General features: G+C 35.7%; 1 protein-coding gene across 3 annotated transcripts in view; it reads left to right on the plus strand.

Annotated features, from left to right (window-relative positions):
* POLA1 (DNA polymerase alpha 1, catalytic subunit) overlaps positions 1-13,495 on the plus strand; it is a 195,300-nt gene that overhangs the window by 79,445 nt on the left and 102,360 nt on the right. For all 3 annotated transcript variants that reach the window (XM_017827154.1, XM_017827155.1, XM_017827156.1), the window contains exons 33-34: positions 6,979-7,160; positions 8,866-8,997. In XM_017827154.1, the coding sequence (XP_017682643.1) occupies positions 6,979-7,160; positions 8,866-8,997 (314 nt within the window). The remainder of the gene's footprint in view (positions 1-6,978; positions 7,161-8,865; positions 8,998-13,495) is intronic.

Below are 13,495 nucleotides of genomic sequence, written 5' to 3' on the forward strand. Positions count from 1 at the left end.
GACACCCCACAGAAAGCAGTGTGGACTGTAAGTGTATTTCTGTGGTATCTGCAGAATAGCGGTTTTTCAGAAGGTGCTCATTAACATGAACTCAATCTTACAATTCTTGTTGCAAAAATTTACTGTTCATAAATGACAGTACTATTGCACGTCTTTGAGATTTTCTTAAGTTACTGAAGGAGTTCTGGAGTGTGCATCCAGAACTAGCATGTTTGCAGAGGGAAATGCTGTCATCTTCCCTGGGAAAAAGTAGTCATAGTTATAATGAAAGAATCTAAATTTTTAGTAGGGTATAAGTGAAGTCTTGTTTGTTAGAACTGACCTAGTGGATAAAACATGAAACCTTAGTAACAGTCTTGACTGCCCCATAGGAAGGAAGGAAGTGGTCCCAAAAAAAAGAGATGCTGTAAAAAAAAAAGTGAGTAATGTTAGTGACCCACAGATTTTATTCAAATGAGCAAAAGGGAATTGCTCGTTAGACTAGTTTTTCCTTTTTAAAGGATGTCTAATAATTAGAATTAGAGATTTTTCTGCCCAACTCTGATGGCCTCTTTCTTCTCTATTCCCTAGGCTTCTTACCTAGAGAGACTGAAAGTTTGAAAATTTGTTTACAGTTCTATTGAGTCTCTTTCCATGAAAATACAATGCTGTATGTGTAATCCTTTAAGTGTTGTTTCCTCCCTAAAGGTGCTTCACCAACAGATGTGATTGATCTCCTTGATAAACAGAAATTTTTTGATTTGTATCCCACATCTAGTTCATTATTTTTAAAACTGTTACTCAAGGACATGGGAAAAGTTGTTAATTTTTCTGGCTGCTGAATTCTTGACAAGACTTGTCTTCTCCCACAAGGAAACTTCTTAGAGAGCTGCACTGTGTGTTTAATGAATTATTTATACTATGCCCGTGTCTACAGGAATTTCAGACCTGCAGAAATTATTTTGTTTGGAATATTGGAATGCTCAAAGGAAGAGCTACTCCTCAGCATTTTGGGTTTAGGTAATGGCCAAGATCCAGGGTTTGGGCTCTTTAAATGTGTTGCCTTCAGGACCATTCACTTGGGTCACAGCATCTCTGTAGCTCCCTTACTAACAGTGGATTAGCTTGCAGATTGTACTTGAAATGCGTGCAAGTAAGTTCCTACCTTGTTGCTTCTCAGGAAGGGTGATGTAGAACCATGAAAGATTCTTAATCTCCCAAGACAATCTGTGTAACATGCAGCTTTTTTCCATGTCCATTTCTGTGTTGTCAAGGGTGGAGTGGAAGGGGAGGACAGAAATTTTGCTTTTTTCTGGGAGTCAGCAAAGGTATTTCTTGGAGGCATTTGGTGATGCAGTGTGTCCTTAACAGCTCTCTCTTGTGCTTTGAGGAGGTGTCAGCCCTGCTTCACACATGCAGGCTGACCAAAGAAACCATTCTTTTTGTTATGTGGCAAGGCCTTGGTATACAACTTTCCCTTGATGTCGGAGTCAACTGTGTGTGGTATGCCTGACTGAAAAGGTCAGGCACTCCTGGTTAGGGCAAAGCAGTTTAAAAAAGGCAGCAAACCTGTATTTCATTTAGGTAAAAGTCAGGAAAGATTTCTGAAGCTAGTTTAGTTTATTTGACAATGATTGTTAATCTAGTAGAGTTAAAATCAAATTCATAGTTGTTCCTTATTCACAACAGGTTGGATTTTCAAAAAAGACTGGCTCTCTTCAGACTCCTAAATTAACTACCCAGATCTTAAGAACTGTGTGCCACTTGATAGCACCTACTATTTGCAAACGCTTGTGCTGCTTTTTGCACTATAGTGTGCTCCAGATGAAAATTTCTTTTATGGTCTATAATAGCATCATGCAGCTGAGAGTTTATTGATAGTCTGCAGTTGTCCATCTGAAAACCTGTATGTATCTATTCCAGTCTTAGATCTGAAGTGTGTTCAGTTTGACCTTGCTGTGCAGCAAAAATGTTATCACCTTCTCTAAGCTTTGTTTTCTCGGGAATGCTTAAATTGAGCTTGAGAGTGAAGTCAGATCTTTTTCAAGACTTCTGCTCTGCTTAGGTTTTTATATACAGTGCTTAATCGCACATAAATCGTTGCAAGCTGAGGTTATGTTACAGCTTTTTTTTTTTTTAACAGTACTGGAAGTATAGTCAAGTGGTTTTGTTTCAAAGAAATTGAAAATCCTTTGCAAGATACAAAAGGGTACAAGAATACTGGAGTCCAGCTTGCTAAAACAAGCCAATATGAAAACTGTTTATTGTTCTGTGATGCTAAATTGGGCTTTTTTGCTTAGTGTTTTCATCATGCTACACATCCACATTCCTGTTTTTTTTTTTTCCCTGTGTTCTTGCAGAAGGGCACATTTTTCTGGTCTGAAGGAGAAAGATGATGTTCTAGAGGATATCTAAGTGTTGTACCTGTGGACCAAAACTTTGTTGAATTCTCATTGTGTGTGTCTTCCTTCACCTGATCAGATTTATTGTGTTACGTAGAGTGGTTGTAGGAAAAAGATCTTGGCTGCACATTTAACATAATCTGTTTTTAAGGAGAATGTTTCATTGACGTGTGTTAGTCCAAGTAGATATAACTGAGCTCTGCTTGGGAAGCTTGGCTCATATCAAAATGATGAAAAGTTTTTTGTTCTGCCTGTGCTTAAAGCAAATTATTTTAAACTATTTTAGACACTGAAGAACAAGAGCAAATAACGACACCTAAAAATTGCAGAACCCCTTGAATTATTTATTCATTGTGGAATCCAGCTGAAAATTTCTTTTTGTTTTTGGCCATCGTAGAAGTCTGCTTTGCCTTTGAGTGATGGAAATTCATTGTTCCTAAAAATGAGAACCTCATGGGCCTACTCCTGCACTCACTCACTTTGTCTTGAAGTTCCTGAGGAAAAACAGTAACAAGATGAGAATTGTCAGGGTTTCTGAAACTAAGTAAAGTGTGCAATCTGATCAGTTACATCATTCAGTAAATCTGATCTTCTTAAATGCTTGGAGACCTTACTTCATGCTGAAAATACCTATAGCTTTTAAACTGTATTAGCAGACCAATTCTCTAAATGTATTTAAAATAAGGGGAGGTTTGTTAATACGTAACTACTGCTCCTTGTCTCAAAGAAAAGTCATTTTTTATTTCTGTGTTGTCGCAAGTATCTAAACATTGTGGAAGCAGAGTCATTTAACCATGGTATTTTTGTAGCTGTTACTGCATAACATCATTTACCCCAAATGATGGAAGCTGATGACTGCTGTCCTAGACAGTGCCATGATGTTTTGAAAGAGGTGTGTGCTGCTGCCTTACAGGTGGTGGTGCTCTGCAGATTGCTTGGCGTTTGGGTATTTCTTAGGAAGGCTGCCTGATTCTAGGGAGTCATTACAGGGTCACGATGAGGCTTGTCATTGAGAGTGCTTCCCAGTGCTGGTTCCTACTTCCACGCAGTGTGTTAGCTGCTCCTTGTAAGGAAACCCACCACCACCTTAAAGATAATTTCTTTTTTTTTATTCTTATTATTAGACAGTAATTTAATAGGTGCCTTTAATGTAGTGTTTAGCAGTCACTCAGACTGACTCTCCTGACAGAAATCAGGAGTCTCCTTGTGGCACACAGGAATTATGTCAGGTTCTGGCTTTCCTACTGTTAGCTTCACATTAGGAAGTGAAGTGAAAGGACAGTGAGGGAAATTAAAGTCATGACAAAACTTCATGACGTACGATAATAGACCCCACAGTGTGTGAATTTTCTGTTCGTGGTCTAGCAGGGTGTTCTTGACATGCTCTAGACCCGTTCAGGAACTGAGACTTGCCACAGCGCGCTGGGTGCTCGGAATGAATAAAAGAAACAATAAAAATGTGAATGAATAAGAGCACGAACCCCCGCGGGCGGCCCCGGCCCGGCGCAGTGCGCGGCGCTCGCCGCGGGGTGGCAGCACCGGCCGCCGTTTCCCGGCCTCCCACAAAATGTCCATCGGGAAAAGGTGCAGGCGGGAACTTCCCGCGCTTCCCGGCGCACCTGCGGCTGGAATGCGGCGGCCAGGGAAAAAGCCCTGGAGCCAGCGGCCTCTGCCACACGTCTGCCCGGCGTGGGACGCGCCTGTTCCCGAGGGAGTGCGGGGAAAGGCGGGACCGATCGGCAGAAATGTGTTTAAAATCCTGCCTTGAGCAAAATCTGTTTGACCTTTTTTCAGGTTCTTGAGTAACCTGCTTTGCTGCCAGTTAGTAAATGTTTTAATAACTCTATTAAATAATTCAGGATCAAGTCCCGGAACTTAGTTTGATTATTTACTTTTGCCACAGTGCTTTCGTCAGCACGTTTGTGATGTTGCATTGCTTTGTCCTGCATCCAACCTTGCAGTTTTGGAGAGGTTGGAAAGCTTACCTGCAGTGCAGGTAATTTAATGATAGCCCTGAAGATTTTTTTTCCTGTCAGAGTAAGTCAAAGTCCTTTTGATTTTTATTTTTTTCTTGATGTCATGGGAGGGAAAAAAAAAAGAAAAAAAAGAAGAGTTCAAAGTTCACTGATTAGTCTCATCCTATTAATTTAAAAATTACCAAAACTAGATATTATTTTTTTTCTCTTCACCCCATCAGATAGCTCCTGTTTTGTTTACCAAGTAAAATAATATGACCACTGTGACCTGGTCTGAGAGGATACCAGTTAGTGTGCTGAAATGGATTAATTGAACCAACTAACTATTTCTGAAAGGAGATAATAGATAAAATAGGTCCCAATTCCACAAGATAATTAAGGTAGACATGTTCTTTAAAAGCCTGATTTGTAGTCCCTTTTATTTCACAATGGCTGTTTGCACACCAAAAGTTAGATGTATGCTTGATTCAGCACAATATTTTTCCTGTTGTTTTCTCCAGCCAAAACAGCTAAGAAAGTTCAGAGATAGGTGTGATTTAAATTCTTGCAATTAATAAATTTTTTTATGTTAAATTATTACTAAATGAGGAGATGTGTATTTACTACCACTGTTTTTGACTGAATACTGGAAAACTGCAGTTGTCTGAAGACCATAATTATCTTCTTTTATCTTATAGTGAACTTTTTTGCTCCATATTTGCCTTTTGAGAAACAACCAAGCATAGATTTCTAGCTGAACTTTAATGGTATCTGTATCAGAAAGTTGCAATGATGTTTTTCATTCCACTTCTGAACTCAGAGTAAACCAAGAATTTTTGTCTGTCTTCACCATTACTACCTTAGATCCAACCTCCTGCATAGTTAGGTATTTTTTGCAAAATCTGAATACTGAAATCAAGTTTCCTTTCTAAACCTTTTATCTACTACCTATGTGTTGCAGAACATACTTTTTGTTTTCTAAAACAGCAGATATATTACCAACCATTTTATTATAAAAAAAAAAAAAGAAAAACAGAAAAAACCACTCATGATTATTTTTTTTATGGTACTGTATGTGTAAGAGTGTAAAATATGCTATTAACAGTGTTTTTTGCTTTATTTGCTCATTCTTTTAATGAGTAATAGAGAACTGTAATAAAAGTTTAAGAAACTCTTGGAGGTGAATTGTTACCCTTATGCATTGACATTTTTCTCTTTTGATAAAATTAAAATTTGGAAAATTGAAATTAGTGAAACCCGTATTCTTACAAGAACCAAATAAACTTATTTGGCAATGGAATTTTTCCTTCTCCTTGAATTTGTTTTAGGACTGCAAAATAGAAATTCCTAATAGCGGTAGTTAAGTCAGACATATCGAATCTTTTATGTAAAGATTGTATCTGCCTGTAAAACACAATTGTTTTTTAAGTACAATAGTAATTGTCTAGTTTAACTGAATGTTGTTCCCAGCCTTGTTCTCAGTTGTCTGTAAGTCTCACGGTACAGTACAGTAAAGTTAAGCTTTACTTTCCATTTCTGATCTTTGTTGTACTTTCTGTGGGAATTACTTTATTTTTTACTGAACTTTATAGGAGATATGGGTTAATACATAGTAATCTGCTACTTGGCCTAATTAATGTCTATTAAAAATATTTTTTCAAGTGCTTTTCTGATTTTCTTAATAATAAAGTAAGCCATGGTTTTCTGAATGTTTTCTCCTACATGCTCATTTGATTAATTTTTTTCCTAACATGTGCTATTTGCTAGAGTTAACAAAAAAACCCCTGTAAATGAGATGCATGGACTTTTAAAAGGTTGCACATGACAAAGGATGACAAAACCTGTGGATTTTTATTAAGTTTACTTTGGCAGTCTTATTCCTAGGGCAATGAACTTCGTGCTTACTTGCTTATTTACTTATTTGTGGTTGAATCAGTAGTTTTAGGATCTTTTTGTGTATTTATTTGTTTAAAATCTTGAGTTCTGGCAATCAAAAATAAAGCACTTTGTCTCCGGCGCTGCCGTTTTAAATGCTGCTACTGAATTTTAACCACTGCATTAGATTGAAACCTACATGCTGTTAACCACTGAGCCAAAATGAAATCGACCACTGCATTGAAATCAGAGTTGGCAGTTGTGCACGGACTTGAAGGAGTTGGTAATAGCAGTGCACCCGCCTTTCTTTAATGGGGTTTTTATTCTCTGTTTTTGGTTTTAATGGTGCCGTTTTGATTTAAGGACTGTTTCTTAATAATGATGCACATTTTTATTGAAATATTTTCAGTGTAACTTAAGAAGAAAATAACAATAAAGCTATCTGCTAGGAGTGGTTTCCTCAGAGACAAAATGTTCTGTTGCATACTCCCATGATAATGCAGTGGGCTTGTTTTATTTATAAAGCAATCTTGCGTAAGAAGATAAGTAAGAAGCTTTCTTCATGTTTTGTGAACCTTTATTCATGGTTAAAAATTGTAGAATGTATTTATGTTTTATAGAGGAAGTTTTGCTAAGGAGAGATTTTCAGCTTCTGAATTTACATTTTGTAACTTTCTTTTGAATCTGCTTCACCAAGCATATGAAAAATAAGCCTGCTTGCATGGTTGACCTCTTAGTCTTTTGAAATTTTTGTTTCTTATTAATAGGACTGGATCCCTCCCAATTCAGAGTCCATCACCATTACCATAAAGATGAGGAGAATGATGCCTTGGTTGGTGGCCCAGCTCAGCTCACTGATGAGGAGAAATATAGGGATTGTGAAAGATTCAAGTTTTGCTGCCTCAAATGCGGAACAGAAAATATTTATGACAATGTCTTTGATGGCTCGGTTAGTTTTTTTTATTGTTTTATTTCTGTTCATCGGTGAGGGAGAAAAAATACTTGTAGAGAGAACAGCTTTTCAGATAGGATTCATATGATGTAGGAGGAGATACCATATTGTTTCAGTCCTGCTATTTATAGCTTTGAAACAGATATTTGCTGATAGGATAGTGCTGAAATATTTTTCCCATTTTTGCATTTCAGCTGTGTTGTGTAGCAGAACACGTGAGATTATCTGCCTTCATTAATCTGTTTGTCCACAGTCATGAACAATTGTTGCTGTAACTTTTTAAAAGAATCCTTATCTTAACACCTCAGTACCTTCCAGTTCTCTATGTAATAAAACTTTCATATAGCAATGGCAATTTCTTATCCTAAATCATATTAATTGGAACAAAGTGTGCTTTAAACTTGTGTTTATCTTGCTACATCCCACCTCCCTTCTTCACAGTGAGGTTTTTCTGTTATCTTTCCTTCTGTCTTTGTGAATTGAACATAAAAAGTCATAGGGGTGCATTCTTGTTGAGAAGTTCTGCCAAAAAATGTATCTCTGACCTTGGATCACAACTTGAAATAGGGCCAAGTATTTAACTCTACAGCGATGTTATGTATGTATTAGTCATCGGCAAATTAGTGAGCTTCAGAGTACTGAAAACCTTGAAACTGAAAGCAAATAAATCTTTTATCTAAATTAAAAGTAATTATTTTAAGTTAATTTGGACAAACAGCAGATGTTTTGCATTTTTTTGAATCAAAATAAAGCAGTCTTTGGAAGCAAGTAAGAGGAAAAGACATACAAATCTAGTGATACTTTGTGAATCCTTGACTTTTGTTCACTGCAGCTGTAAATAAGACAGTTAATTGCTTGTAGGCCTGACAACTTGCAGATGGGCTAACTGGAGAGAAGTGGATGTCAGACTCCTTAAAAAAACCCCAAAACATCCCCACCACCAAATAACAAAAGAAATCCGGAATCCAAACCAAAAAAGGCCTCTGTATTCCACTTGGAATTATTTAGTGTTGTGGGTGGGGCCATTTAGCAAAGATGGCTCACAACAGTCGTCTTACCTTGAAAGAAAGTTTTCTGAAAGTTTTTTGAATGTTCAGCCTACCAGATTGCTCTTATATTAGTGAGAATTCCAGTAACTTAATTTCAGTTATTCACGCAACACGTCCAGGTTCTGAAATTTTATTGTCAGGTGTTCAGAAGGTTTTGAAAGTAAGGGAATTAGATGGTGCAAAACTATTCTTTGAACTCAGAGAAAATAAAAGATGATCACGAGATTCTTGTTTAATGAGGTTTGTCTCTACAGCCCTATTGGTAATTTCGTAATTTGTATTTCTAAGGTTGTTTTCAATGTTTGATTCGGTGGTCTGGGGCAGAACTTTGATGGCCCTGATAAAACAACAAACCTGTGTTGCTTGGGCAGAGATGGGGGAGCATGATTTGTCCACAGATCAATTTTTTTTACTCAACATCTTTTTTTTTTAATTACTAACTTTGTGGTGTGCTCTCCAAAAGAGCTTTTGGTAAGAAGAGAGTGGGAAAACTGTAGGTCAGAGATATCTTCGTGTGGGTATGGCCAACTGTGATGGGAAGAAAGAAGGCCCAGGTATTATAGGCCCTTGAAGACTATTACTGTCTAAACTCCTGTGGTAGCTTCTACCATCTGTAGCAATGATGCATGCTGGTTTTACACTTCTGTTTTCAGGGACGATTTATTGAACCCAGCTTGCAAAGGTGCAGTAAGACTGAATGTGACGAGCCTCCTTTCAACTATGTGGTTCAAATGAACAACAAGTTACTGCTGGATATTAGACGCTACATTAGAAAATACTATAATGTAAGTATTCAGAAAATACTCTGCCATATGAAATGAGTGTTTGAAGTAGTGTTGAATTTTTAGTGACTGTCGTTACTTTTTTTTTGTATAGCATAAGGTAGTAGCTTGCAACATCAAACCCCAACTTTATGAAAGGAAAACAATCTATGATTTCAGATATTAATTTAGAATGTTTGTTTTCTCAGTTCAATCTCAAGATAGTCAGATGTACTCAAATTTTTGTAATAGTGTGTGTCAACATTGTTACAGATGTTGTAGCTTTCTGTTTTCCAGATTTTCAGCCAGAGTGCAGAGAGTTGATTATCATAATGCTTTTAGGAAAATCTGTGAAGCCTATCACATACACAGATACCAATTTCTCATGTCACTGAAATACGATTCTCTTTCTCCAACCCAAATTGTGAAAAGGAAGACCGAGTGTATGTCTTTAAAAAGTCTTTGAAGGACAGTAGGAAAGGAAATACTGTGAATCTTTCTTTATAATGATTAAGAAGGGAAAAAAAGAGGAGAAAGATGGGTAGTTAATTAATTTATATAATTCTCTTTTTTGGGGGAAGTGGTGCAAGAAATCCCAAGTACCAGTGCTAGAGGTTGGCTTTGTGTGGCACTGTGGGTAAAAAAAGTGTAATATTTGAAATCCCTATCTTTGCACTGTCCAAAGTGGTGACTGGGTAGGACAAAACCCACCATGCTTTTAAAATTATATCAATATGTTTTGCATTTCTGATATGCTGGAAACATCATATTTTGTGAATTGGCAGCTAGTTATTTTGGTCAAATTTTCATAGATCATCTCATTCTGTTGCCTGCTTGCTTATTTTCGTTGTTCAGCATTGCATGTTTACATAGCTACAGGATAGACATAAATTTTGAAGGCAGTCATAACCTTTGGGTGCTCATAATTTTTGATATACTCAAAAAAGCAAATTGTTTTTGAAAATTTGGCCTTTACATGAATGACATATCTAATTCGTGGTGACATAAATTTTGAAGGCAGTCATAACCTTTGGGTGCTCATAATTTTTGATATACTCAAAAAAGCAAATTGTTTTTGAAAATTTGGCCTTTACATGAATGACATATCTAATTCGTGGTGTGTTTTAAGTATCACAGAATACTTTTGCAGACAGCAGCTACAATGCTAAGAATTATCATTATGGTCTAATACTAAGTGTACATTTTGTGTTATCTTTCTTCTGTATGGGTTATCTTTCTTCTGTATTAGTTCTTATTGCAATTGTAGGTGTTTTCTAAGCTCTTTTCTCAAAGTGTAATAATTTCTGAGTGTATAAATGCTTCTTTTGAAGATCTGCATCAAAAGGAGCACACTTCTTAGAGTGTTTAAATTCAAGCATTATTTCACAAGGTAGGGATAGATTGTTCCTTTCCATTGAAGTTAAAGTTAGATGGCTTAGATGGGTTAAGTCACCAAAATGTGAGATCTCTTTGTTACTTCCTTGCAAAGGCCAACTGGCTGCAAAATTATCATTCAGTTGATACTAGTATATATATTATATTAAATTATAGAAAGTGTTATTAAATAATATGTCTAAGTAATATGTTTGCACAGAGTTTTTGTATGAAAGTTACTTTTTAGATTTAATGTACATACATTATGATACTACACAAGGCCACGTGCTAATGTCAGGCATATAAAGTGCTAAAACCATGTACATAAGATATGCAATAGTAAACTTGAAAGAAGAAAGATACATTTAGGGCAGGAAAAATTCTTATTACTCATAAGAACAAAAAGTGGTTTCCTATTTTACTCTGTTCTTTTTTGTTGTTGTTGTTGATTGTTTTGTTTTGCTTTTTAAGACCAAGCTGTGACCCAAATTGAAATGGTTGAATATTGAATGTTGTAATGTGCTTACATTGTATTTGAATCTATTAAGTATCTTACTACATGGTATATAGGATAATGAAAATAATTAAAAAGAAAATTATTTGTCCATTTAAGTAAAAGCTTTTATAAATTCAGTTATATTTTTAGTACTGAGAATTTACTTTTAACCTAGTTAGCTATAATAAGGTTTAAAACTACTTTTTAACTGTGGAATACAGCTTTCTAGTGTAAAATGCAATTTCCAGATTGCACAATAATTTTCATTTTACTAAAGGGCTTTTCACGGAGTTGGGCAAGTAAACTTTTTGGCCTTTTAGCTCCTAGAAAATCAGATGCTGAGAGTTGTAGTTTATTGCTTTCATCCAGTACTTGTGGTGACTGTATAACAAACAGTTAGAGTTGAAATTCATCAAATGGGTGTTTGCACTAATATATATAATCCTATAAACTATAAAGACACACCCAGATGTAATATGGAAAAGAACTGTCTGAACAAAACATTTGATGAAATTTTCAGATGCTTATTTAAGTCTCCTATTGTAGTGAATTGCATCTGAAAGGCACAGAAATACCAGTTTATAATGGTCAAAGATGGTGTCACTCCATTTTTTATTTTCCTTTTAGATAGTTCTTAGTTTGTATGTTTGTCAAATGGAACATAATACAAAAACATAAAATGAGAAAATGTATTTTTTAACCTATAAGATAATGAGCTATCTTTTATGAAGGCAGCCCTATCAAGAGCCTCTCAGCCTGATCCACAGTTCACTGAGATGAATAAGCTTACTTTTTTCCAGTGAGCTTTGAATCAGATTTTTTTAAAGATCATTGCATGTTGTTTCCTTTAGTCTGTTGAAATGCTTTTATATGTGGCAGTGTAAATTTAGGGGCGGAGGGGGAGTGCCACAAAATCTAAAAGTAGAAAATCTACTTGCCCTTTTTGGCACGTGAAACTGTGATAAATAAATATACACTGTGATGATGTACTGCATTCCTTTAAAAAGATGCAAATGTAAGAGCATAAATAGAATTTCATAAGCCTACCACAGTCCCATTGTTTTTGTAAATTACTCGCCTTTATATGAAAATTTCTGCTTCCGCAATAATTTTTTGCCATTAAACATTGAAATGTTTTATATCTGACTTCCAAAACATATCTACCATTGCTCCAGTATTTATGGTTTTCTTAATAGTATTAACAATATCAATTTTTATAGTCTTACTATTAAATGTAAATATATCTAAAAATGACATGTAAAGATTTTATTTCTTCTCAGAAATGCATTATTCTATGAGAGATTGATCCTGTTGTGTGCTTCTTTTTTTTTTTTTTAATTCTGCTTCAGAAGAGCAAATAGATGAAAAGAGAGAGAAACGCTAGCTAATCTAAATTGGGAAATGAAGAGGGCTTTTTTAAGCATGAAAATTTCATCATCTTGTCAGCTGGCAGAATGCCTGCTGTGTGGATTCACAAAGGCTAAGAATTACACTTTCATGAAATTTTCCTCACTAACTGCCCTGGTTAATTTGAAAGATAACCCACTGTTCTAATTCATTCCTCAATTGGGCGGTGCAGGTTTTATCTTTGATCTGACAAAGCATTTGTGTTAATCGTTTTGGCCCTCTACTAGACACTCTTGGGATTGTGCTTTTACAATAAATGTGTCTGTGATAGCTCTTTAGTCTATTATACTTACAATAGATCCATAGAACTGGTAATTAATTCTGTACTGCTTTGGAAATGGGGAAGAATAGGTGTAGCTCTGTCAAGTGCTGCTGGGAAGTTTGTTTAGCTAGTTCATTTTTGAAGTGTTACCCTCAGCCATCAATGAAACATCCATGCGAGGCAATGGCTGAAAGCTGAAATATGCAAGCAGAAATGGAAAAACTGACCAACTTCCGTGCTTAAGGAGGGTGTAATTTCATTTTCAGTAAGTGGATCTAATTATTACATTGGAACCTGTTTTGTGTTTCCCACTGGAATGTTCAAATGCTCATTTTTGAGCACTTTGTAAACAAATGCCAATTCTTAAATTCCCTTTTAAAAAACCCTGTAAAAATCAGTATTCATGTCAATAAAATGAATCCCAAATCTTACTCAGCTATTGAAGTGTTAGTTTTGCCAACTGTAAAGAACTGAACTCCCCCCCGCCCCAAGATATTGTAAATGCCATTTGAGCAGTAGCAAAATTAGTACAGATCTGGTTGGACTGACAAGCTGTTGTCCTTGAAACAGCAGTTTTTTAATATTTTTTTAAAACAGCTATACACCTGTTGTATTGTTAGTAGTATATTTATAAATATAAAAATATTAAAACTTGCTTTTATATAGATATTCTTTCTATGCTGTCTGGTTAATAGTGCATGGCATCTGTAGATATTTTTATGTTTTTCAAAACACATAAAATGATGTGAACTTTAAAAAGGGTTTTTAAAAAATATTGAAAAAATCTTGGTCCAACCAGTATTGCACTGTTTTTGTTTTACAGTCTTTTTTCTACTGGACCACTCTAAACCACAGGCAGAAGTGAGTTTGAAGGCTATTGAACACTGCTAAATAACTTTATATACTGTTCAGCTGTGAAAATTCAGTGTTCAATAGCCCTCAAAATTTCTCATTTCTTGCCTGTTGTGGGGTGGTCTACTTGC

The sequence above is a fragment of the Lepidothrix coronata genome, unplaced genomic scaffold (assembly GCF_001604755.1).
Source record: "Lepidothrix coronata isolate B3197 unplaced genomic scaffold, Lepidothrix_coronata-1.0 Scaffold135, whole genome shotgun sequence".
NCBI lineage: Eukaryota > Metazoa > Chordata > Aves > Passeriformes > Pipridae > Lepidothrix > Lepidothrix coronata.